Below are 27454 nucleotides of genomic sequence, written 5' to 3' on the forward strand. Positions count from 1 at the left end.
CACCATCAAAACCAGTTTTCTTTATTGAGATCATTGCAAGTATGAAATATACACAATCTGAATGAACAAGATTAGGTAAGACTGAAGACAGTCAACAGAGTCATCTGTATACAATGTATGAAGACATGATAAACAGACATTCTTGGATGCTTTCTGGTCTTGGAAGATACCGCCTTGGCCAAAGGTAAAAAAGAGAAGGTTTCTTTGTAAAAAGAAAATGTCCATTGTACCTAGCTGATAACTTATAAATCATCATTAACAATTACTTAAAAGAGTTGTGGTGGCACCATAGTTAAAATGTGTGATGTGGACACAATGGACTGTGGGCAAGCTTTCCCAACCATCTTTGTACTCTCACACATCTGAAGGATATAACTGCACAACCTGTGACAAGGAATGATGAAAACAATAATCCACACAACTAAGGAACATCAAGTTGAAAAGGGCTGGTCTAAAGAAGTTTGGACAACAAACCTCCAAACTCAAAGAATGATAAAATAGTCTATTGGGATACATTGTTATGACAACCTACTGAAAATGAATTGATATGAAATGGCACACTAACCACTATACAAGGGGTAGGCAACCTTGACTCTTTTATGACTTTTGGACTTCAACTCCCAGAATTCCTGAGCCAGCATGGCTGGCTCAGGAATTCTGGGAGTTGAAGTCCAAAAGTCATAAAAGAGCCAAGGTTGCCTACCCTTGCACTATACTAACCAATTTTCAGATTTGTGCTTTGGCCTTCAACTTATGATCTATTGGAATATGGGATTTTTATTATAACCCTTTAATACAAGTGCATCCATTAAAGTCACAATGCTCTGTGTGTGATTTTTCTGTAGCAGGAGCCCATCTCGAAGCCATTCCTTAACCAATTACAAATGCGTTGGGAAGCTGGTCACAGAATATTAGTTTCCAATAGATAGAAACTAATCAAGGAGAGAACCAACCTAGAACTAAGGAGAAGTTACAACTATTAATCAGGCTTGCCTCCAGAAGTTGTGGGTGCTCCAACAGTAGGGTTTTTAAAGAAGAGATTGGACAACCATTTGACTGAAATGGTATAGGGTTTCCTGCTTGAGCAGGGAGGGTTGGACTAGAAGACCTCCAAGGTCCCTTCCAAATCTGTTATTGTTCAACTCAATCATAGATAGCCGCTGCAGAAGCACCATGAAGACAAGGTAGCAGAACAAAAGCCTTAAAGAGCCAGTAAGCCATGACAGCTTTAGCAATTGGCAAAGACTTTTCTCTCCCATTCTGTTCACTTGGCCAGGCCAAAGGTACGGTATGTTCATTTCTCCTCCCCCCCCCCTCTTCTTCTTCCTTGATTCTTCTTTTTAAAGCAGCAATTCACTGGAAAGGGAGGAGGCCAGTTCCATGCATTTCATTTCTCAATCACCAACCCACTAATGTGGGAGTTAGTCTGCAGAAAAGAAACAAACAAACAAAAAAGTACAGGAAGGCTCTCCAGTTGCCAGGAAAGTGGTCCAGCCTTCCTCAACCTGAGAGGCTTCATATATTGTAACTTCTGACTTCCATCATCTCCATAGGAATAACATATGAAACACATCAAAAGAATATTGGGTTTTTCAACTCATGGAATTCTGGTGATGAAAATTAACTAAAAGAAGGACTGATCCATGTCCACGTTCTATTTCTTTCCCCAGTTACTTAGATCAGTGACGGGGAACCACTGTTAAAGCAATGGGGGTCAATCGCTAATTCAGAAGGGAAGGTTTGACTATTGAGTTAACTGCCCCACCATCTACCCTTGATTAGACAAGGACTGTGGTAAACATGATGTCAATTCCTAGAGAGCTGCATAATCTGAAAATTATTTCTCCAGCCTCAATCTTGTAACTTTCTCTTTCACAAACTTCATTAAAGCAAAAGCAGTAATAATATGCAAGCAAGTGGATTAGTTTTAATTTGTAAGCAATATACTGTATCTGTTTGTAAATGCCTATGGAGATTCTCAGTCATTCAGGTCATGGCTGTCCCAAAGGTGCTTTTCTTTTCTCCAAAAAATGCAATTGGACCTTCTTTGTTTTTCCTTGAAGACGTTTTGCTTCTCATCCAAGAAGCTTCTTCAGTTCTGACTGAAGGAAAAACAAAGAAAGTCCAGTTGCCTTTAAAAAAACAAAAAAAAAGCAGCTTTGGGATTTCTGTTTGTGTTTAAGACAGAAACTTTCAGACTGTTGTTCTCTCCACCTTATTGTAGAGGTGTCTGGTTTGGTGATTGGGGACATTATAGGTTCATTAAGCTGTATTTTGTTTTACTATGTTAGGGCTTACAATACAGGTTTTCTTACTTCCTAACTCAAATCTGGAAATAAATTGTGTTACTGATTTTCAGCAATTGTTCCCCTAAAATTTCGGTGTTGGGATAAAGGAGCCAAGAGGAAGGTTAGATCACGTTGGAATCACATGGGGGGTAGGGAGAGAAATAAAACAACCTCATTTACTGATTGTGTTGCTATAAAATACTTCATGTTGCAATTGAATTAATTCATTTTGATCAGTGGTTCTCAACTTTTTTAATGCCGCGACCCCCAACCGGTCGTAAGTCGAGGACTACTCAACCGGTTGTAAGTCAAGGACTACTCAACTGGTGCAGCAGCGTTTGCAGAATGGGACTTTTGGCGGGCTCAGCAGGGCAGAGACAGCCTGGACAATTCCTAGTGGCTTTTGAAAGCCAATAGAATTAGACTCTATTCAAGAGAGTCTATTCTATTGGCTTTCAAAAGCCAATAGAATAAAAGGGAGTAGCACAGCTAAGGAAAAGGGGGGGAAAATGGCGGACTGCAGTGTTTGGCGACCCCTGTGAAATGGTCGTTCGACCCCAAATGGGGTCCTGACCCACAGGTTGAGAACCACTGATTTTGATGGTTTGTGCATACACAGAAACAAACTCATAGAACAGGCTGAGTTTGCCCAACATTTTGTGTCCTCCTGCCAATTAACCAAAGTTTAAACCAAACTTAGCACGTTAATTAAACATTTTGTGTGAGCACAACCACAGATTCCCCCAGCAACTTCTCTGGAGCATCCCCCATTCATGTGCTATTTACCTTCATTGTGCGGTGGATCCACCCATGGAAATCGTTAACCTTGGTGTAGACACCAGGCTTATTGGCCAGGGCACAGCCTGTGCCCCAGCTGACAATGCCACACAGCCGCCAACGTGACACTTGTGAAATACTGTCTTCACACATAAAAGGGCCACCACTGTCACCCTGTCATGTGGAAGAAACCAAGGTTAAAACGAAAACCTGCATGTATGTATCATCTTCACTTCCATATTCGCTGCACGGCTATCCCAGAATTCAAAGGCCACATGGCCTGGATGTCTGGGGATGCTGGGAGTTTTAATCCATCACATCAAGTCAAGGAAAGCTATTATGCCGGACCGAAACAAGATCACAAAAGAGAGTTTAGGTTTTTAGGTTTAGAATATTACAAGTAGGCCTCAACTTATGACCATAAGCGTACCCATCATGGTTGTGTGTCATAAAAGATGTAAAATGACCTCTTTTGTGGCAGTCATTAAGTGAGCATCATGGTCATTAAGTGAACCAATTGCTTGCTATGGGTGTGGCTTTGCCATGGCTGGCTGGGGAGTTCTGGGAGTTGAAGTCCTCCCATCTTCAAGTAGCCAAAGTTGAGAAACCCGGTTCTACAGGGCACCAAATCCAATTCTAAGAGCTTAATGCAAAACTGGGTGAATGGATTCACTGTAACAGAGATTAGGTTGTTCACAGTGGGCAAAGAAAAGAATCCAAACCACCCTGTAGAATCCAAACCACCCTGTTTGGTCTTAATATTTTTTAACTGAATCCAACACAAGCTTAGTGTATTTTTCCTGGATTACTTCTTGCATCAAAGAAAATTGGCCACACGTTCCCCTCACTATGCTTGGCAGATCAGAAGTTCTCTTAATGCACCCCTTTTTGTATCTATCTACAATACCCAACTCCTTCTTCACCGTGCCAAACTGACCCTACCTGGCAAGCATCTGTGCCTCCAGCTGCAAAACCAGCACAGAACATCCTGGGCCTTATCTGACTGCCATAGTAATCGGGGCCATTGCAGACACTGGTGCTGATGATGGGGACACTGGCCTCTTGAAGGACATCAGACTGTTGGCCTACAAGGAGGGAGAAGTGAGAAGCTGCGTTTATAGAAGGCAGCCTGGGTGCTTCCATTAGCTCAGTACAGTTTTGCAGTGGTTGGCAAGTTCTCTCTTGATGCCAGGCTTCCCCCAGGCCCCAATGTAAACCTTCTTCAGCTACTTATCACCTTCTCTAGGAAGTATCTGAATATAACTCAGCAAGATTAGACTCTTTCTTGCAGAAAATAATAAAGCCACATAGGCAGAAAAGATAGACCACTGCAGTACTTAGAAATCAAACCCTTATATAAACCTACAGTTCTGGATTTAAAAGTTAGTCTTTTTCCTTCGTCCATGATCAGTAGACCCTTGCCCATTCTCTTAATAGCCTCGGGAGGGAGCTAATCTGCAGCGCATACTTGTTCTTTCTATTGTGGAAACCGCTGGCATCTACCTTATCCAGCTTTAATGGGTATAGGGCATGGGTAGGGAGTCCTTTCCCCTTCCTGAATTATGATTCAGAAGTGCTGGGCCACAAAGGATGCTGGCAGTTGTAGTTCATCAACATCTAGAGCAGCGGTTCTCAACCTTTGGGTCACGACTCCATTTGGGGTCGAACGACCATTTCACGGGGGTCGCCAAACACCGCAGTCCGCCATTTTTTCCCCCTTTTCCTTAGCTGTGCTACTCCCTTTTATTCTATTGGCTTTTGAAAGCCAATAGAATAGACTCTCTTGAATAGAGTCTAATTCTATTGGCTTTCAAAAGCCAATAGGAATTGTCCAGGCTGTCTCTGCCCTCCTGAGCCCGCCAAAAGTCCCATTCTGCAAACGGTGTTGCAAGTTGTCTGCAGCAAAGGCGAGCTGTCTGGAAGCTTTCACCCCTCCCTGCTGAGCAACTACTAAAAATGTAAGTAAAAGAAGGCCAGGGGTGGGAGGTGGGAGGCCGGCGGGCGCAGGGAGGGTTGCTGGCGTACGTGGGGCCCGACGGGTGCCTTACCTCCCTTGGGCTGGGCCAGCTGGTGGCCCAGCCAGTGGCCGCCCTGCGACATCGCTGCCCCTTGCCAGCTACGCCTTGGCCGGCGCAGGGGGAGGCACCACGCATGTGCGGCTCTCCCGGGCAGGGAAAGTTCTCGACTTATGACCGGTTGGGTAGTCCTCGATTATGACCGGTTGGGTAGTCCTCGACTTACGACCGGTTGGGGGTCGTGGCATTGAAAAGGTTGAGAACCACTGATCTAGAGAGTCAGAGGTTCTCTAAACAGGACCTCAGACTTGTTTTCAGATCCACTTAGTTGGACTTCGGATCTGAGATGTTCTATTAACAACCCACAGTCTTTCCAAAAGTTTTTTTTTTTTTTACATTTTCCTTAAGCAGAGAAGAAGGACCTCTGGACTAAAAGCCAAACATCTAGAGAAAAGAGTTATGTCTTCCTCTCCACTGAAAAGCAGCACGGGTAACCAGGCAGCTTTGATGAAGCCTCAAGTAAAGCAAGGATCTTCAGTTTCACTTTTTCCTGAGCTACTTTGGCTCCAACTTCAGAACAGAGACTGGCTCATTTCTCTTCCAATCCACTAAGGCCAATTTATGTGAGCTTATAGGGGGCCTACTGTTATTACACAAAGAGGTCTGCAAACTCCAGTATCTTCAAAGAGAAGCAAGAAGCAAAAACTGGAATCTCATTGTGTGTCCTAGGCGCAAGAATGTAATGATACATGATAAATGAATAGTATTATAAATTCTGTAGCCTATATAAAATGTTAGGGGAAGCAGGGAAAGAAAACATTTCTCTGCTAGTTTTATGGCAGTTGTGAGGCTTACATTCATGAGTAGATATAGGTCTATGCAGGGCAATTATAAATACTCTCTTTATTTTGTGTGTATTTTCTTCCTTTTGGCCAGGCCTGCCTGCCTGCATCCCTCCCTCCCCCTCCCTCCCTCCCTCTCCTTCCTTCCTTCCTTCCTTCCTTCCTTCCTTCCTTCCTTCCTTCCTTCCTTCCTTCCTTCCTTCCTTTCTTTCTTTCTTTCTTTCTTTCTTTCTTTCTTTCTTTCTTTCTTTCTCCTTGCTTCCTTTTCTTCCTTCCTTTCCTTTCCTTTCCCTTCCCCAAAATGCAGAACTTTTCAACTCAATTAAGCTCACACAACTTGACTGAAAACTCCAACGGTTCGGGGGACTTCCGGTGGTTAAGGCGGTGGAGATGGCGGCTACTTTGTAGCCGTCCTCCTGAGATGGTGTTAGATCCGCGGAGCACAGCGTTCATCAGCTGGCCCGCGGCTCGCAATCCTCTTCCCGGGCGAAGGGAAGGGGTAGAGATCGCATGAATAGAGGTAGAACCTCTTAACCTTCCCTGGATTTTTATTTTAGGGGGGTAGAAAGAGTGCTCCCTCGGAGTTCATTGCCTTCTCCGCCTCTCAGCTGTCTTTGTTTCTTCGGAAACAAAGCGAAACGCCGCTACCATCTCCGTATTTAAAGTAACCGTGAGTAATTTTAAACCGGACAGAACTGTTTAAAGGACTTTATTTATAGTTTAGCTTTATTTTATTTTTTTTTAGTTTACTTAGTTTATTTAGTATGTGCTGATTTTTTTTTATTTTTTGAGCTTTCTTTTTTTTCTCGCGGGCGGAAAAGTGAGAGTGAAAGTAAAATGGCGTTTTGAAAGTTTTTCTTTTGAAAGACGGACTGGCTGAATTATTGCTTAATACTGTTTTCTTTTTTAAGTTTATTTTATCTTCTGGGAGTTTTCTAAATTGATTCTATTTTATTCTATTTTATTTTTAATCTTTTGGATTTTTTATTTTTTACTGGTATTTTTATGAAGAAAGGAAGATAAATTAAAATGGCTTCAAAACGACAACCAGCTACTACAGCTCCTAAGGTAATCTCTTCTCCTGGTACTTCTACTGGGCAACAACAACTTAAAATAATACCCTCAGTGCAGCAACCTAAAACTACTCCACCTTCACCTCCCCCATCTGGTACATCAGCACAAGACATTAAAGAAATAATGGTAAATGCTGTGTCACAGTTTAGGGAGGAAATGAAGCAATTGTTGGAACAGAATAAATCTGAAAGTAAGGAAGAAATGAAGCAAGAGATGAAGGAACTTTTAGAACAGAATAATGCTATTTTGAGGGATGATATACTTTTAGCTTTATCTGGAGTGGCCTCAGTGGTCGTGAAGCTGGACTCTAGAGTGGAGGAAATTGAAGAAACAGTAGAACTTTTGGATTATAAATTCCAAGATATGGAGAAAAAAGTGGAAGCTTCACAAGATGATATTCTTATGTTCCAGTATAGACAGATGGAATATGCTTTGAGAATAAGAGGCCTGAAAGAAGATAAAACCAAGACTTGATGGAAATGGTGATTAATGACTTGGCTGTTATTTTGAACATAGATAAAGATGAGTTACGTGGGGAAGTGGAAAGAATTTATAGAGTTAATTCTTGGATTGCAAAACAGAAGAATCTGCCTAGAGATGTGGTGATATATTTTGCTAAGAAGTCTTTGCGAAACCAGATTTTGCAAATTTTCTACAACAAAAGATTCCAGATTGCTGCCCAAGATATTATTATATTAAAGGAAATTCCACCTAAAATTTTAAGAAGCAGAAAAGATTTTGCTTTTTTAGCAAATGAACTTAAAGCAAGACTGATGCCATTTAGATGGGAGATTCCGATGGGTATTGTCCTGAGCCATGCGGGGACACGTTACAGACTTAATACAGTTGCTAAAGCTAAGGATTTTTACAAAACGGTCCTGGGTGCAGGCTCACCTCTGCCCATGATGCACAAAGTCTTGAGTGATAAAGAGATGGAACAGAAACCTGAAGGTACAGGTGTGATGACTGCTGGACAGGTGGTATGGATGTCTCAAGCAGAGGTTAAAGAACAGAGAATGACCCGTGCAGCACATAAACGCAAAGAAAAAGAACAACAGAAAAAAGAAAAAGAAATTAAAGAATCTACTCAGCAAATTGTCTCAATGCCGGTGGGAGGAGCAAGACCCAAAAGCTCTGCAACATACTCTTCAGTAGCAGAATTTGAGGGGATCTTCTCCAGGCTCAAGGCCAAGGGAGATGGCAAAGCTCCTGACCTGGAATGTTAATGGATTAAATATTCCTCAAAAGAGAAAAAAAATCTACCATTATTTAAAGCAACATAACAATGATATTATCTGTTTGCAAGAAACTCATATTACATCTAAAGACCAAAAATACTTAAACAATCCTCGTTTGGGATCTCATTTTGTATCTCCCGCCCCTGGGAAAAAAGGGGGTGTGGTAATCTATGTTAAGAAGAATTTATCTGCTATCCTGTTAGAATCAGATCCTCATGGAAGATATGTTATGCTTGAACTTGGTTTATATGGCAAGAAAATTCTTATTGTGGGGCTGTATGCACCAAACCAGCAACAGGAGCAATTCTACAGGTTGTTACATCAGAAAATAACCTTGTTGGACTATAGATCTGTGATTTTAATGGGAGACTGGAATGGCGTCTTAGATATACAAAAGGATAAAAAAGGCTTTTCTACTTTTTTTAAACAGGCTAAGCTACCTAAAGCCTTCTTTGACATGAAAGAAGATTGGGAATTGAGAGACTATTGGCGTGAACGTAACCAGGAAGAAAGGGACTTTACTTTCTTCTCAGATAGACACCAATCTTTCTCAAGAATTGATTTTTTTTTTATTACAACAGATTTATACAACAGGGTGAAGAATGTAAAAATTTTTCCTAGGACATTGTCTGATCATAGTCCAGTTTGGATGGAACTGTTTGCTGAGAAAGAAGACAGGAGATCCTGGAGGGTGAATGAGAATTTATTTAAACAAGAAAAAAATGTTCCATAAACTAAAGGAATGTTTAAAGGAATATTTTGCTTTAAATATGAATAAGGGAACATCAATGTCAATGGTGTGGGATGCAAGTAAAGCTTTTATGCGTGGTATTTTGATAAAAATGAATAACTTGCATAGACAGAAACAGATTCAGAAACGTAAAGATTTAGAAGAGGAGATTAAATTAAAAGAGAAACTTCTAATTTTAAATCCTTTAGATGAAAAGGTGAAAGGAGCTATAAAACTGTTAAAAACACAATTTAACATGTTGATGGCTGATCAAGTTGCAACCAATTTACTATTTATGAAACAAAATACATTTTGTAATGCTAATAAACCAGGGAGATGGTTGGCTTATCAGTTAAGAAAGAAACAGAAACAGAGGAATATAGATAAAATAAATTATAATGGTAAATTGGTTTATCAGAAAGAATTGATTAAGAAATCTTTTTTAGAATACTACCAAAAATTATACAAGAGTACTAATATTCAAACTACAGATATAAACAATTATTTAGGTAAAGTTAATTTTCCTAAATTAACAGAAGATCAGGAAAAAGAGATTAATGGTTTAATTACTAAGGAAGAAATTGTTACAGCTATTAAACAATTGAAATTGGGCAAAGCGCCGGGTACGGATGGGTTGACATCTATTTATTATAAAACTCTAGTAGAAGAGATGACTCAACCGTTGTGTGAATTGTTTAATAACTTATTACAGGGGTTAGAGATCCCTCCATCTTGGCGTAATGCATTTATATCACTGATTCCAAAAGACAATCAAGATCTTACATTGCCTAAAAATTATAGGCCTATATCTCTTTTAAATGTGGATTATAAAATTTTTGCAAAAATTTTAGCTAATAGGTTTATGGGGATTTTGCAGCAGATTATACATAAGGATCAATCGGGTTTTATAACTGGAAGGTATATGAAAAATAATGTTAGACAAATTATTAATTTATTAGAGTATTTAGAAAAGAATAACCAAGTCTCTGCAGGCTTGATATTTTTGGATGCTGAAAAAGCCTTTGACCAAGTGAACTGGCAGTTTATGTTATGTTTAATTAAGGAGATGAATTTTGGACAAAATATATTACAAGTACTATCTAATATATATCAAAAACAGACTGCTCAACTTATTGTAAATGGGGGTTTGTCAGAGGCTTTTGTAATAGAAAAAGGTACAAGACAGGGATGCCCGTTATCCCCGTTATTGTTTGTTTTAACATTGGAAATATTGTTGATTAAAATTCGGGAGTCTCAAGAAATAAAAGGAATAGAAATTAATAAAAAAGAATATAAATTAAGAGCCTTTGCAGATGACTTGGTTGTTACTTTGTCTCAACCTATTTGTTCGGTGGTAAAATTATTACAATTGATCCAACAATATGGACGTGTTTCTGGTTTTAAAATTAATAATAATAAGACCAAAATATTAGCTAAAAATATGACTAATGGTGATAAACAGGTTCTAGTTAAGTTAACAGACTTTGAAATTGTTGATAAGGTAAAATATTTGGGGGTTACATTATCTGCTTCCAACGCAAAACTGTATAAAAATAATTATGAAAAGTTGTGGACGGAGATACAGAAGGATTTAAAAAATTGGAACAATTTACAGTTATCCCTTATGGGTAGAATTGCAGTTATTAAAATGAATGTCCTGCCAAAGTTTATTTTTCTGTTTCAAATGTTACCTATTTTAAAGAGTGATCGTAATTTAGATGAATGGCAAAAAGGTATTAATAAATTTGTTTGGGCAGGGAAAAAACCAAGGGTGAAACTTAAAATAATGCAGGATTTTCGTGAGAGAGGTGGACTCAAGGTACCAAATATGAAATTGTATTATGATGCTGTAGTACTAACATTGATCAGCGATTGGGTGAATTTAACAAATATAGAAATACTTCATTTGGAAGGTTGGGATTTACTTTTTGGATGGCATGCCTATTTAATATTTAATAAAAAAGTGGATTGGGTTTTTAAGTCTCATATTATAAGAATCTCTTTGCTTAGAGTGTGGAGGAAGTATTATAAATTTGATTTTAAAATACCATTATGGGCTATACCTCGGCATGCCATAGAAGGTATAAGGAAAGGGGTTAATATGGATATGGTTTCTTATGCACAGTTACTTAGATGGGATGGCCAAGACTGGCAGTTAAAATCTTTGGAAGAACTAATACATGAAAATCTAACTTATTCATGGTTCCAATATAGACAAATAGTGGACAGATGGAAGATGGATTGTAAAATGGGCTGGCTTAGAGAAGATGAAACTCTCCTAAAACAAGTAAGAGATCAAAGGCCAACCCATATTAAGAGAGTTTATGGGGTTTTAGTGGAATTGGATTCAGAATCTGAATTAGTTAAAGATTGTATGATTAAATGGGCACAGAATATTGGTGAATCGATTTCAATGGATACTTGGGAACTTATTTGGATAAGAAATGTTAAATTCACACAAGCGCAAAATTTAAGAGAGAATTTTTATAAGATGTTTTATAGATGGCACCTTGATCCAAAGAAAATGTCCATTATGTACTCTAATTTACAGCCGAAATGCTGGAGATGTGGACACTTGGATGCTACTTATTATCATATCTGGTGGACGTGTAAGCATATAAAAGCTTTTTGGATTAAGATATGGTGGAATATTCAGAGAATTTTTAGAAGGAGGGTAAAATTTACTCCGCAATTATTTTTATTAGGTATTGTTACTGATTGTGATGCTAGGGAGGTTATATTGATGCTAAATTTGATTACAGCCGCTAGGCTGTTAATAGGACAATATTGGAAGAAGGAATCCTTGCCTAATTTACAAGAGTGGTTTTATAAAGTTTCGTATTTGGCAGAAATGGCAAAGATTTCGGCTTTTTTAAAGGAGCAATCTCAAGAGAAATTTTTTGCGGTATGGGAAAAATGGATAAATTTTATGCAACATAATTTGGATATGGAAAAATATTATTTAGCCTTTTTATAATTTGTAATGATTGTTTTTTTTTCTTTCTTTCTTTCTTCTTCTGTATTATTATTTATATACTTTTCTATATATGTTTTATTTTTCGCCTATCTCTTTCTTTTTTCTTTCTCTCTCTCTTTTCTCTTTCCCTTTTTTCTTCTTCCTTTTTTTTAATATATATTATTTACTTTAAAGTTTATGTTACGTATATTATTATTATATATATTATTATTATGATTTTTATTATTATTATTAATTATCTTATAAATTGTATACGTTATTTTTTAAAATTTGTTCAATAATCCTATATTCAGTTCTGGGAAGTCAGGGGGGGGAGGGGCGGGTGGTTTGGGAGGGGGGGGTGGATGTTTATTTGTAAAATTTTTGAAAAAAATTAAAAAAAAAAAAAAAAAACCTCCAACGGTTCAAACATTACTGCCATCTCGTGGCAGCAAGAGGCCCTTACCATAGTATTGTGTGTTGCCCCATCCTGTCACAGTACAGATCTTGCCATCCACCAAAGTTTGCCCCAATGCTGGGAGGCAGATGGGCTGAATAATTTCTGTAAATAAAAAAAAACCAAAATGCATTGCTATCTCAGGAAGGATTCGTCTTCCCCTGGCTCATGGTCAGGAGTGGCAAGTCGCTTCTGTGAATAGTGTGCCAAAAATTTCTCCTGACTTTTTTTTTTTTTTTTTTAACCTGCTGGAAGAAAGAATTTGTGAATTGGAGAAATTGCTCAAAGGAAAAGTGACTTTCAATGCAATTCCCACTAGATGGTGCTGGTCTTCCACAACTTTAGGGAGAAAATGGCCATGGGGCAACCTGGACATCTCAGGCCATTTTTAAAATATATTTTTTTTATCCTGCCTTTATTATTTTATAAATAAGGCAGCAAATATACCTAATACTTCTTTCTTCTCCATTCATTCATATAAATGTGATGTTGCACACAAATAGAGGATGGGGAGACTTTGCATTGTGATGTCATGACCCAACAATTCCTGCCCCACAATATTCTCACCATTGAAGGAGAGTGGTGTGGCCAAGCGCAACAAGGCAATGTCATTGCTGTTCTCCTCACTATTGGGATCCACAAAGGGCCTGTACCCACCATGATACACAATGCCGGCCACATCCATCTGCAGCCCCCTAGTGGATTGTTGAGATATGGCACCCATGAACACTTGCCAGCGGCTCACCACACGATTCCTCCTGCAAAGCAGATTCCAAAGAGATCTAACAGGTTTACTTGAATTGATTAAAGATATAGTGGTTGCATTCACATCACAAGCTGAACTTGACTCGTGGTCATCTTGGTTACGGTTGGTATTTATTTATTTATTTTGGCATGGCTTGTCAAAGGCAGAAAATGGCTTTTATGGCCAAGCAGAGCACATAGTGCTAACCCTGCCCAGATGTATTATTTCATTTGCTTCAAAATGCAAAAATAACAGCCCTGTGGTGTTTGGGGGGGAGTGTCTCTTTTTCAGTAGCACTTTGATATTATGAGCAGCCTTGTGGCTAGATTTACACATTGCCCAAAATGTTCATTTATTCCATCGAAACCTAAGAAATAAGCCACAATTGTCTGAGTTCACAGTCTGCTTAGCTTGAACTAACCAACTGTATTTTGACTTAGGACCCCTTCCTAAGGTCACAATCTTAACAAGCTCAGGAATCTTCATGGCCTTAGAGCAGTGATGGTGAACCTTTTAGAGACTGAGTGCCCGAACTGCAACCCAAAACTCACTTATGCATTGTCGAGTGCCAGATGGGTGTGGCCCATTGGCTGGGGGTGGCCAATTGGGTGGTCGTGGCCCATTGGATGGTCATGGCTGTGGTGGTAACAGCAGACTGGGTGGGACTAAAAAGTTCAATCAATCAATTCCAACTTTGCAAGATTTTTTTTTCCCCGCGAGAAGTTGAAATTGACTGATTGAACTTTTTTTTTTTTTTTTGCACATGGTGGCGGAGGCCTAAAGTGAAAAGGTTTTATAAAACCCAGCTGAAGGCCTAGGACTGGGGAGACGGTGCGCATGCCCACAGAGAGGGCTCTGAGTGCCGCCTCTGGCACCCATGCCATAGGTTCGCCACCACTGCCTTACAGACCAGCGTAAATGCTTTTTGAGTAAAATCTACAATTAGCAATAAATCAGGGCGCCTTTTAGAGGGCTTCCTTGAATTCCCCAGCTGGCATGGCTGTGGGCTTAGAATTCTAGGGATTCTAAGCCCAGTGGAACATCTGGAGGGCACTTCTGAACTCTGAAACTGCTCATCAACAGTTGACATTCCTCCCTAGTGAGCACTCAGAAACATCTGGTCAACTCTTAAGAACAATCAATATTACAAATCTGGATCTCATTCTATGCACATATCTAGTCCGGGACTTACTCTGGAAAGCAATGAGCTGCTGTAACTACCCATTCCTTTGAGATGATGGAGCCGCCACAAAGATGTGTCCCATCGTAGCGTAGGCTGACTTGCCAGGGCCATTTACCCAAACTGGCATCTTGGCCACCTACAATCCGGTCTACGGATAACTTCCTACGTCCACAGTCTGCAAAGCATACCATAGTTAATATTCATTCTGATGCAACTTTGTATCCCACATACCTTCATGAATGAAATTCATGAGAACCAAGGATATCAGAATAACCCAGCTGGGCGCTTGTGACGAAACCAACAAGATCCAGAGGAGAATCTAGCTTTGAGCAAATCGGAAGACAGGAAAGTTGGATGTAGCATGTGAATAAGAGAAGATCTGAGGAAGATTTGGAGAAGGGTCAAGGTGAGAAAGAAAGGCATCGATTGGATAGGAAGGGGGCAGAGAAAGATGGCTAAAAATACCCTGGAAATAGTTTATGATTTCCATACCTTGACAGAGAGTTGCCAGGAACCGGCCTGTCAGACAATCACTGTGAGAAAGACAAGAAAACTCAAGTCTATGGAAGGAGAAGTAAGAGGTATTGTCAAGAAAAGTGTGAACTCCCAATTTTTGCAGTTTGAATTTTCTGTGGGACACAGAATATCACCAGTTTTGATTTTCTTAAATGATGATGGACTGACTACATTCAGTTCCCAGGGATCTTTCATTATAGACTTCAAGTTCACCAATTGGTCTCCCATGCAAAGACAAGATAATTTAGGAAAAGTAGCTACTATATATCACGTTACTTCTAAGCAAGTCCTGGACCAAAAATTATTCTCCATGCCTATGCGCCAAAACAACCTCGTGCTCTCAAGATGCTTTGAAATCTCACAATCCTTGGTCATATCCATCTTGATTCAAAACATGTGACATGCATCATGCTTTATTTCTGGGCTGATAAAGCAGGAAATGGGCAATAGGAACCAGCTATCGAGAGACCAGCTGTAATGGCAAGTAGGCAAGAATTTGGGAGAATGGGCGAAGAGACTCCACCAAGAGAATGGTTAGATATAAGACAGTAGAGCCCATAGGTGGATAATGGGTGAGGCAAGAGGCTTAGGAAAAAACATCTTTCTCTTTCTCAGGCTGTAAAGAAGACGGGGGGAGAATTGTACTTTCAGACTTGCAAAATTTGTCAACTTGGCTTTACAATAAAATGGATTGGCTCATCCGGTGGTGATCACTATCTGTTTACCTGGCAAGGGTGACATCATCTTTTCCCAATTACATCTATCCATCCCATCGGGGCCAACAAGGGGAGGGGGGATGTTGCAAGTCCTGTCCTCCAGGAAAGCCCATCGGATGGAACCCAGAACACATGCCTTTTCTGCTCTGATTCTCATCCTGTGGAATACCATCTCCCTGAGCCATTCACCCCAAGGGGAGGTTAGCCCCATCCTTCCTAACCTTCTAGAAAGCCCTTAAAAACATAACCTTTTGCAGGATCTCCTGGAGAGCCTCTGAGGTAGCTGTACAGTACTCTGTTTAGGTGACTTTTTCTCCCACAACCCTGGGTTAAATGTTTTATTTAAGTTTAATTATTGTAATTGGTTACATTGTTTTATTTGTTACTCTTGGCTATATGCAGCCTAATGAGATGGGCCGATATATAAATTTCCTAAATCAATCAATAAATGCATTCCTTAACTCAGAATTGATAATAAAAATAAAAATACCACCACTACTACTAATAATAATAATAATAACAATAATAATAAAGTTGGAAGGGACCTTGGAGCTCATCTAGTCCAACCCCCTGCTCAGGTGCTCAAGTTTCTGTCATTAGGAGTTGCTAGGTGTATTAGGCAGCATCAGTTCCCATCATTCTTGCCCTCTGGCCATGCTAGCTAGAAATACTCGGTGTTACCTTACATTCAAGGCTGGGAAGGTCTAAGTATTTAAGCCAAGGAAAGGTAGGAGGAAGCAAGTGGTCCTTACCACACCCCGATGGCCTCTCTAAGCTTTCTCACAAAAGGCAGGCGAGAGTCATCCACGCAGAAATAGCCTGATGTTCCGTTGGCACCTACAGTGTCTGCATCCAGGACTGAATGGGAGAGAGATCTGGAACAGAGAGACAAATCCCAACAAAATCAGCATCCAACCAATGACTTGGTAAGTTTTCATTAGAGCAGGGCTTTTCAACTAATGGTATGGGTACCACCTGTGGTACATTGGCACCTGGCAGGTGGTACGTGACCATCCTAGAAAAGTGGTAGTAGGGGAGGGGAGTGAGCTGAACCGATGGCAGCACCGCACAAGTCTGAGCGAGAGACGGCTGGAGCTGCAGGGCTGTCAGGGCTCAGCGGAAGTGCCAAGATCAGCACCCGGCTCCAGCTGGAGCTTGGCGCTGATCCTGGCGCTTCTGCTGAGCCCAGAAGAAGCGCCGATCAGCTGGAATGTTGCAGCCTCACCAGGGTCTTGTGATTTACATTCAGATGCTTACCAACTGATTCATATTTATGACGGTCACAGTGTCCCAAGGTCATGTGAAATGACCAAAACCTGCTGCAACCACCCAGCATACGGGGGGGAATAAAAACCAAACACCCCACCCCACCCCACCCCACCCCACCCCCGCTGCCAATCGTCAACAGAAATGCTCACAACAATGAAAACCTCGAACAGGAGGAAGAGCGCCGCCGGGCAGGCAGGCAGGTGTCTCGCTTGGCTGTGGCTTAGGGGGCACTTTTTTCAGTGCCATTTTAACTTTGAACAGTCATTAAGCAAATTGTTGTAAGTCGAGGACTACCAGTACATTATCACTTTACCCCTTTTTTTGGGGGGGGACATCAAGTTTTTGACACTTTGCTAGGTGATTGGTGGTACTCGGATATTGCCATATCCTAAAAGTGGTACAATAGGTGAAAAGGTTGAAAAGCCCTGCTAGAGTATGGCGTTTTCCATGCTTTGGGAAGCAGTAGCACTGAGCCCAAAGCAGCTGTTGCTTTGGGGAAATCTTTACTTAGGTGGTGTCTCCCCTAATTTCTGACCCACTATTCCTGGTGCATGTTTATGGGATTCCATCAAAAAGAGAGATGAATGTGTATGAGCGGGTGTTCTTTTTTTATTTTTGAGATAACAATCTGTTTCTATAGCACAGATCCAATTTTATTTAACAAATTGATAACAAGTAGATTCAGGTGCCACTGGACTCCACCTATTCTCTGGGGACAGTCTTACAATGGCATGAAAAGATCCGAGCATTACAGCTTAGGAGAGCTGGAATCACGCTGAACCAAGATGACCGAATCAACATGAGCAACTCTACAAGCCCAAGTTAACAAGACTGGTTGACTTATACCAGTCTATCTTTGCCTCTGCCTCTCACGTCCCCCTCTCAAAGCCCTCTAGACATTGTCATCACAGCCCAGGTTTCTGGTGTACCTGACAAATCCCATCTCCTCACAACTAAGAGCTGCCACCTGGGCATCAGATGAAGAAGAACAAAGGAGTCTCCACTTCCCTTCAGTCTCATCATACACGGTCAGGCGCAGGTCCTCGGTATTCACCTGAACTGAACAGAACAAAGGTAGTGATGATGATGATGATGATGATGATGATGATGATGATGATGATAGTAGTAGTAGTAGTAGTAAAGTTGGAAGGGACCTTGGAGGTCATCTAGTCCAACCCCCTGCTCAGGGAGGAAACCCTATACCATTTCGGACAAATGGCTATCCAGTCTCTTCTTAAAAACTTCCAGTGTTGGAGCATTCACCACTTCTGGAGGCAGGTTGTTCCACGGGTTAATTGTTCTAACTGTCAGGAAGTTTCTCCTTGGTTCTAGGTTGCTTCTCTCCTTGATTAGTTTCCACCCATTGCTTCTTGTCCTGCCTTCAGGTGTTTTGGAAAATAGCTTGACTCCCTCTTCTTTGTGGCAGCCCCTGACTGCTATCATGTCCCCCCTCGTCCTTCTCTTCGTTAAACTAGACATACCCAATTCCAGCAGCCTTTCCTTATATGCTTTAGCCTCCAGTCCCCTAATCATCTTTGTTGCTCTTCTCTGTACTCTTTCTAGAGTCTCAACATCTTTTTTACATCGTGGTGACCAAAACTGGATGCAGTATTCCAAGTGTGGCCTTACCAAGGCATTGTAAAGTGGTATTAACACTTCACGTGATCTTGATTCTATCTCTCTGTTAATGCATCCTAGCACTGTGCTGGCTTTTTTGGCAATTGCAGCACACTGCTGGCTCATATTTAGGTAATTGTCCACTAGGACTCTGAGATCCCTCTCACAGTTACTACTATTGAGCAAGGTACCCCCCCATACTATAACTGTACATTTGGTTTTTCTTGCCTAAATGTAGAACCTTACTTTTTTCACCAGGACCATCCCTGCCCCTTCCCCTTAGTTGCTCCCCGGTAGGCTGGCTGATCCCATCTGTTGCTGAGCTACCATATTTGACAACTGCTTTTTAATCAGGACTGGGTGGGAATTGGAGAAGCTGCCTTCCCACCATTCCTGAAGACATCAGACTGGAAAAGGTGAGGCCACGTCACAGGTGGTGGGAGAGCTCACAGCCCTTTGACACATACTCACCCGCATATAAGCTTTCCTTTTCACTCCCAAGCACAGACACCACTGTAGTGGGAGATAATAAGATTGATTAGAACATTGGTCAGCAGGAAGACAAGGACAAGAGAAGCAAAATCCATATTCTACAGACGTTAATGCTTGCTCTTCACAATGGAAATAGGGTGGGTAGACTGAGAGAGAGTGACTGGCTCAAAGTCATCCATCCAGCTTTCATGCCTAAGGCAGGACTAGAACTCACTGTCTCCTAGTGATTGACCTAAAGCCCAGCTTTCATGCTTAAGGTGGGACTAGAACTGACAGTCAACTGATGATTGGCCCAATGTCACCCACTTAGCTTTCTTGCCTAAGGTGGGACTAGAACTCACTGTCTCCTGGTGCTTGGCCCAAAATCACCCAGCCAGCTTTCATGCTTTACTAGCCTATTGTTGTATGCACTTCCATGCCTATCCCCATTCCTGCCAAGCCACAGCTGAGAATTACTGGTTTTATTGTACATCACACACAACCCCAATTTCTTGACTGGGGCCCAGCCAGTGTTTGGTGTAAGATGGAGCAATATATAAATGTTTTAAATAAATAAATCATCTCTGACTCACAAGGGCTCTTACCTATTGCCCAAATCCCAGCTCCGATTCCAGCCAACAGCAGGAAGGTGCTGACTCCCACTGCCATGGCTTTAGGCAGAGTCCAGCTGCATGCTTTAAGTTCTTCTGAAAGGCAGAGAGATCATCAGACAGCAAAGCTCAGAGTTGTGCCCATCAGGCAGAAGCAGGTGTTGAAAAACAACTCCCAGATGCCATTAATAATAGAGCAAAAGTTTTCCCAAAAATAAGGAGAAGAAAGGGAGAAACAGAGCGATCATCCAAGAGGACCAGGACCGGCCTTTGTACATAATGCCAACCTAGGATGTTTGTCACCATCCTAATATGAAGGCCATGAGGATGGGTATACAGTGGTACCTCGGTACTCATCGTTAATTAGTTCCAGCAGGCACGATGAGTACCAAAAATGATGAATATCTAACAAATTTTTCCCATAAGGAATAATGTAGTGAGTTACAAGGCAGCCGACACCGACAAGTTGAGTACCAAACAAACGATGAATAAGGAACAAAATGTTCACATCAGAATGCATTCAGTACCAAATTCAATGAGTTTCAAAGCAGTTGAGTACCAAGGTACCACTGTATATTTCACGCTAAGCCAAAGCCAACAAGCTATATGGCATGGTTTTGTATGTGTGAACCAGGTCTATACTATACAGTATTATTACAATAATTCATTTTCTAGATATTCTTCAGAAATTCCACCTTTGAACCTAAAGCAAAAACAAGGGGGGGAAGCTTATTATTATAATTATCAGATTAGAGAGAAGGTGACAGAGGTCTCCCTTCTGAGCAGACAGCTTTGCATTCTCCTGAATGCTGGAAAATGTTCATCTTTAAGTCCAAGAAAGATGGCGGGAGGGTTGAGGATTTAGAGGAGGAAAGTAAGATTTGGGGGGTTTCCTTCCCTTCTCTTTTTCTACAGTTCAACTCACCATCTTTTTTCGCCATTTCAAAAGCAATCAATCATCAAAGCTGCTCGGCTGTCTGCTTGGAAATCAAGCTCTTCAGGCCCAGGGGCCTTTGGCTCCAATCCCAAGTCCTAAGATCAGAAAGGAAGAACAATAGCAATAGGGCTTAGACTTACATACCTGTCTAAGTGGTTTACAGAGTCAGCTTATTGCCCCAACAATCTGGGCTCTTATTTTACCAACCTTGGAAGGATGGAAGGTTGAGTCAACCTTGCCCAAGACTGAACACCTGGCAATGAGCAGAGTTTGCCTGCAATACTGCATTTTAACCACTGCACCACCACAGCTCATGTTACAATTTTTTTTTTTCTTAGCACTTGGCAGAGCAGACCAGCGCAGCTCAGAAGTTGATCTGTGTTCCTCTTAGAGCTCACAAAATTCTACCTGGAATTTCCTGCTAGCGTTGAAGCATTATTTAGCTTCTACTTTTATAGTTATTTTGTTGTTATTCAGTCTCTAAGTCGTGCCCAACTCTTATGACTCCATGGGCCATAGCATGCCAGGCTCCCCTGGCCTCCACAATCTCCCAGAGTTTGCTCAAATTCATGTTCATATTTAGCGATATAATAATAATAATAATAATAATAATAATAATAATAATAATAATAATAATAATAATAATGATAATGATGATAATAAAGTTAGAAGGGACCTTAGAGGTCATTGAGTCCAATTCCTGCTCAGGCAGGAAATCCTACACCATTTCGGACAAATGGCTGTCCAGTTTCTTCTTAAAAACTTCCAGTGTTGGAGCATTCACCGCTTCTGGAGGCAGGTTGTTCCACTGGTTAATTGTTCTAACTGTCAAGAAGTTTCTCCTTAGTTCTAGGTTGCTTCTCTCCTTGATTAGTTTCCATCCATTGCTTCTTGTCCTGCCTTCAGGTGCTTTGGAAAATAGCTTGACTCCCTCTTCTTTATGGCAGCCCCTGAGATATTGGAACACTGCTATCATGTCCCCCCTTGTCCTTCTCTTCGTTAAACTAGACATACCCAATTCCAGCAACCGTTCCTTATATGTTTTAGCCTCCACTCCCCTAATCATCTTTGTTGCTCTTCTCTGTACTCTTTCTAGAGTCTCAGCATCTGGATGCAGTATTCCAAGTGTAGCCTTACCAAGGCATTGTAAAGTGGTATTAATACTTCATGTGATCTTGATTCTATCCCTCTGTTAATGCATCCTAGCACTGTGTTGGCTTTTTTGGCAGCTGCAGCACACTGCTGGCTCATATTTAGGTAATTGTCCACTAGGACTCTGAGATCCCTCTCACAGTTACTACTATTGAGCAAGGTACCCCCCCCCCCATACTATACCTGTACATTTGGTTTTTCTTGCCTAAATGTAGAACCTTACTTTTTTCACCGTTGAATTTCATTTTGTTAGATTTCATTGGGTGAATTTCTGAGGAAGAGAAATGTACAACTATCCTTGAAGTCTGAAATCTGGCCTGCTTTGGGATTCATTCATTCATTCATTCATTCATTCATTCATTCATTCATTCATTCATTCATTCACCAAGGAATAGTTTGGCCTTCCAGGTTTCCATTGAAGCCTAAAAAACGTCAGGCTGGCTCAGTTATTGTCAGAGGGGTGATCTGCTTGCGCAAAGATCAACACCTTCTTCCATATCATTTTTGAACATGTGCGGTCCTAATGACAGGAAACTAAAACCTGGCTTGCCTTGAGCATCCTAGATTAATCTAGCAAAACACATTACTGCTCTGTGGCCAAAGTAACCCCACTTAGGCACAAGAAGAAGCGGTCAGCAAGCTTGAAGGACTCTCCAGATTTGCAGACAAATCACGGTGCTTATTCTCATTCTCTCCCACACATACAATATACACAAGACCGGAAAGCACAGTTAAGGGGGAATGGAATTTCCCGGAACACAGCTTGTCTCACTTCAGCTCTGGATTAACCATTAAGCAAAATAAGCACAGGCGCCAAGGGAAGGGGGGAAGGAAACACCACAGTTTTTCCCCTCTTACCTACTGTATCCTTAACTCTTCCACTGCCGTAATTGAGTTTAATCAAATGTTTTGATTACGGTAGTTGTCCTTATCCGCTGCGCTTGACTTTAATCTGCATTGTTTAATGAATGATTGAAGTTTGGGTTGCGGACATCATGAGGTCACATATATGTTTCCATCTCATGGCAATTTCACTTCCGTTCTTGAGCTGTGCTTAGGGCAGGGGTCTTCAAACCTGGCCCTTTTATGACTTGTGGACTTCAACTCCCAGAATTCCTCAGCCTGGCTAGGGCATCAGTCTGGCTATGGAACTTTATTTACAAACACTCCATATTGCAGCATGGCTATACATTCCATTTGCATGATGCACATTTTCTCCCAATGTGTACAGGTAGTCCTCAATTTACAACCGTAACCGAGCCTGCAATTTTGGTCATAAGGCATGATGGTTGTTAAGCAGGCCATCACATGACCATGCCTGCTTAACAACCATCACGACTTATGACTGAAATTGCAGACTCAAATTGCATCTCCTTTTGTGGCACTTAAGAAATGCAGCAATCACATGCACATGCCACATTATAGATATGGGGCATTATTTAATTATTTGTATCCCGCCTTTATTATATTTTATAAATAACTCGAGGCAAACGTATCCAACATGCCTCCCTCCTCCTATTTTCCCCACAACCACAACCCTGTGAGGTGGGTTGGGCTGAGAGAGAGGAACTGGCCCAGGATCCCCCAGCCGGCTTTCATGTCCAAGGTGTAACTTGAACTCACCATCAATTCTTCCTCCATACAATTTAAGATGGACTTAAAAATGGCTGGTTTTTAATTGTTATTGATAGCTTGGTTTGCCTATTCATGATTCCAATAGGCCACAGTGTGGCTTTGCTTGCTTTTGATTAAAATAAGGGAATCAGGCTTCACAGTTTAGAAAGCAAAGTTTGCAGTTTAGCACGTTGTGAATAATTGAATAAATCGTAGCTCAACAATTTGGAGTTTAATCAGTGTGCGGATCAGAATGGGGCCTCTATCGTTGCAGCATGTATCCTGTTTCATCTTATGTGCCATTGTGAGAAACAAACGGCAGAACAATATGGCCCCTGGCTTGATCCCACTCAGTTCCTCTTACCTGTTTAACTTGTTAGGGAAACATGCCCATTTTTGTCACCTTTCGCTCAATCAAACGAGACACTTTTCAAACAAAGATGCCAAATTTTAAAGGGCAGTTCAATTGCCCAGCCAACAACAGCTGGAAAAGTAGTTCTCCTCTCTAAACCTTTATCCTAAAATATGTCCGTGGTTCTGTTCATGCAACCCTTGCATAAAATGCTAAGACTGCTGAGTTTGCATTGGGGGTAAGGGTGCTGCCGTTGCGTTAACGACTCAGCATTTTGTGGGATCCCAACCCCTTTTGGGTTCTTTTGTTCAGTGCATGATGTAAAACTAGATTCCCCAAATCAAGGAACTGATGTGAACCCACCCAGAATGTCTGGCACAATATCGTACTTGAGCAAAAAGATTGTATATCAGAGAACATATAACAATCTCTGCTAGTGAAAGCTGTTTTACTGGGTAGAACAGACATAGTTGTATATTAAAATTCTTTTCAGAAAAATATCCAAAAGGAAAGAAGACATTAAGATTAGAAATGCCATTATCCACCCCTGCCTTAGCTACATTCATAGAATACTCTGGAGTAGTGACTGAAGGGAATCAGAGCAAACAGCGTATCATTTGGTGAAAAGGTGAAGTTTAAAATAGGATGAATCATTTATTGCTATGGACTCAGATCATCTTTCCAAAATGTTTGAGAATCCTCCTTAGCCCCAGGTATTTAAATTACAAAATTACCAAGCTCACTGTCTGCAGAGTCTAAAATGCCACACAAACACACAAACCAATGGCACTAGTCTGATATAGTATAGGGTCTCCTCCTTGAGCAGGGGGTTGGACTAGAAGACCTCCAAGGTCCCTTCCAACTCTGTATTCTGTCCTTATGCTCAGAGAACCCAGACATTGTTTAAGCAAGCAGAGTGAACCAGGATATTCTATTAAACTATAGTGTAGTTTACTTGTTTGAACATAGCTTGATAAATGAATGCAGCATTTGTACTTTGATCACTTGGGTTTCAGGTTTAGGGTGCTATCAGAACTGACCCAACATCAGATAATCCTGCTAGGAACCACCTGCAGAATAAGGGGCACCGCAGAAGGGATTTTGCCCATCCCTTCTGGAGTCAAATTTTGGTCATCACCAAGGTAGGGCTATTAAATATAGATGGTCACTAGAGGGTAGCAAAGAGCTAGGGTTTTCTGTGGCTCTTGGTGACCACTTAGAGGCCCCATGAAATATTACAACTCATATAGAGTGCCTCTGACTAAAGCAGTGGTTCTCAACCTGTGGGTCGGGACCCCATTTGGGGTCGAACGACCATTTCATGGGGGTCACCAAACAACGCAGTCCACCATTTTTTTCCCCTTTTCCTTAGCTGTGCTACTCCCTTTTATTCTATTGGCTTTTGAAGTCAATAGAATAGACTCTCTTGAATAGAGTCTAATTCTATTGGCTTTCAAAAGCCAATAGGAATTGTCCAGGCTGTCTCTGCCCTGCTGAGCCCACCAAAAGTCTCATTCTGCAAACGGTGCTGTACCAGTTGAGTAGTCCTCGACTTACGACCGGTTGGGGGTCGCGGCATTAAAAAGGTTGAGAACCACCGGACTAAAGACTAGATATGAATGGCTTTTGGGATCTAGGCAAAAGGCTTATTGAACTAACCAGTTAAGCGTGAATTAATTTAGAAAGCCACAAGCAATATTTATTCTAGTGGCATTACAATGACATGGACAAATCAATGCCATGGAATCTAATAGTTACTTTATCGTGATGAAATAACTATGGATACTTATCAGGAGATAAACTTGCTCTGAATTCTCCCCCTACACAAGCACCACATACAGAGACATTTAAACATTTAGATAGTTCTCATTTGGGTCCGATTACACCAAATCAGTTTTGAGTGACCTGCCTCGCCTTATAAAGAAACATTTGGCTCTAATGAAATACAGCAAAGGTTAACTGAGGTGTAACAGAACAGCCAAGGGTTAATCCAGCTTTGGGACAAGCAAACAACTGGACTGTTAATGGAACAAACTGATTCTCTTGCCTATCTGAGGAAAGCGGCTGAGTTTCAGGAAAGTTGACCAATAACAGATCAGTGAGCCAGCTGTTTTTAACGTAGTTCATTTCTGATGAGATTTGGTGTGGTGGGACACCTTGGCTACTTTGTCTATCGTTCAGTGATGGAAAAAGGGTTAATTCAGAAAATTAATTCAAAAATTAAATAACTTTTAAAAGTGTTAGAAGTATCTATAAGCCTTGGTGGCTTTATTTCTGACCCTAAGGTGGGGTGTAGAAAAAGTAGCTGGCAACTTGTTCCCACAAATTAACTAATTAAGAGAGAGGGGGACAGGGGAAAGAGAGGGAGGGAGGGGAGGAGAGAGGGAGGGAGAGAGAGAGAGAGAGAGAGAGAGAGAGAGAGAGAGAGAGAGAGAGAGAGAGAGAGAGAGAGAGAGAGAGAGAGAGAGAGAGAGGGAGAGAGAGAGGGAGAGAGAATGAGAATTTGTGACTCTGGGCAACTGCCTGGACAAGTCCATGCAGTTTTCTTGCGAAGATGTTTCAGAAGTGGTTTGCCATTACCTCTTTCCTAGGGCTGAGAGAGAGTGACTGGCCCAAGGCTACTCCAGCTGGCTTTGTGCCTATGGCAGAAGTAGAGTTCAGAGTCTCCTGGTTCCTAGCTTGATACCTTAACCACTGCATCAAACTGGGTCTCTGAGATCCATTTACCAATGTTGTACAAAGCTGTAAGAGCAATTCTTACATATGAATATGAAACGTGTGACAGCAAATCTGATCATTCCAAAGACAGACAGACAGACAGACTGACAGACTTTGGTTATCAAGACAGGGCAAAATTTGCTTTCCAAAAAACCGGGTTTTCGGGAGAAGGGAGGCTGCAGCCCCAACTGCCGGGCGATTTAGGACCCTCACCTCGCTCTCCACCGCCTCAATCACTGCGGGGCAAATCCGCCCAGCCGAGGGGAACTCGCCTTCTTCCAGCCCAGGGAGGCGCGCTCTTCATCGCCGGGACCGGAGGCGCTGCTGGCTGAGAGGCGCTTCTTGCCTTGATCCTCCTGGGCCGATCGCAAAGGCTGCAGGAGAGCCGGGAGATCGCAGAAGCGGCGACCGGGCAGGTACCTGTGGAGAGAGAGCCAGAGGAGCGGAGAAGGGATCAACGCGAAAGGGGAGCAAGCGGGCGGGCGGGGCTAGGCGGCGGTGGGCGGGGCTTTGGCTTTTTTCAATATTCCCTCTCTAAAGCGAAGGGCGAGCAAGCGGGGCTGGGGGGAGGCAAGGCGACGCCCAATCCCCGAGGTTGCGTGTCCAGCTGGAACGTCGGGACTTGATCCCAAATGGGAAAACTCCAAGGCTCGGATCCTGGCCTTTCCTTGGCAGATGGAGAGAGATTTTGGTTGGTTGGTTTGGTGGTTTGTAGGGTTCCTAAATTAGGGAGCCAATGCGCATCTCAGCCGAGCAGCGCGGGAAGAGCTTGCAAGCAAAGCCGTTCGGATCAGCAGCGGCGCTACGTCTGACACCTTCCAGGCGGAGCCGGACCTCGGAGTGGCAGCGAGTTCCGCTGGCCAAGTTAGGGGGCAGCAATGAGAGGGTGCCAGCGGGCCGGGGAGCCTGGATTTGGGATCCGAATGCTTCGGGGCGTGGGGCCCCTTCCCCAGCCCGGCAAGGCACCTCTCAGGGATCTCGCCTGTCAAACACAGCCACCCGCGAGAGGGCTGAGGAGCCACCGCCGCCGTCTGGAAGCGCGCCTTCTTCGAGACGCGTCGCTTGGCGAGGAAAGGGCCGGAGCAGCTCCATCTCTTCCGCCGCCCCCCCCCCACTCAGCCCCACTGCTTTCTGAAAGAGCCCATTGTCTGGCCCACCTGAGGACGCATCTAGGAG

The 27454-nt window shown here is 42.0% G+C and overlaps 1 protein-coding gene across 5 annotated transcripts; it reads right to left on the minus strand.

Annotated features, from left to right (window-relative positions):
* Positions 1 to 27454, minus strand: HPN (hepsin). Of its 5 annotated transcripts, none has more exons than XR_005554565.1 (14): positions 26492 to 26772; positions 20431 to 20537; positions 19500 to 19601; positions 18895 to 18936; positions 17736 to 17865; positions 16290 to 16412; positions 14798 to 14838; positions 14315 to 14480; positions 12945 to 13135; positions 12387 to 12482; positions 4008 to 4150; positions 3075 to 3239; positions 721 to 1426; positions 1 to 587 (listed from the first exon to the last, which is right to left on the minus strand). XR_005554565.1 is itself a non-coding variant. In XM_039325752.1 (14 exons), exons 3-14 carry the CDS (start codon positions 20444 to 20446, stop codon positions 1388 to 1390), a joined length of 1254 nt encoding a protein of 417 aa, XP_039181686.1. In that variant the 5' UTR covers positions 20447 to 20537; positions 26492 to 26698; positions 27436 to 27454; the 3' UTR covers positions 1 to 1387. The 5 variants fall into 5 exon arrangements, 4 of the variants coding, with proteins under 4 accessions (XP_039181686.1, XP_039181688.1, XP_039181687.1 ...); XM_039325752.1 differs by adding an exon at positions 27436 to 27454 and having other exon boundaries at positions 1 to 1426; positions 26492 to 26698; XM_039325754.1 differs by having other exon boundaries at positions 1 to 1426; positions 13035 to 13135; positions 26492 to 26777.

Source organism: Crotalus tigris, unplaced genomic scaffold (assembly GCF_016545835.1).
Source record: "Crotalus tigris isolate CLP2741 ecotype Arizona unplaced genomic scaffold, ASM1654583v1 scf7180000024338.4412243, whole genome shotgun sequence".
Lineage (NCBI taxonomy): Eukaryota > Metazoa > Chordata > Lepidosauria > Squamata > Viperidae > Crotalus > Crotalus tigris.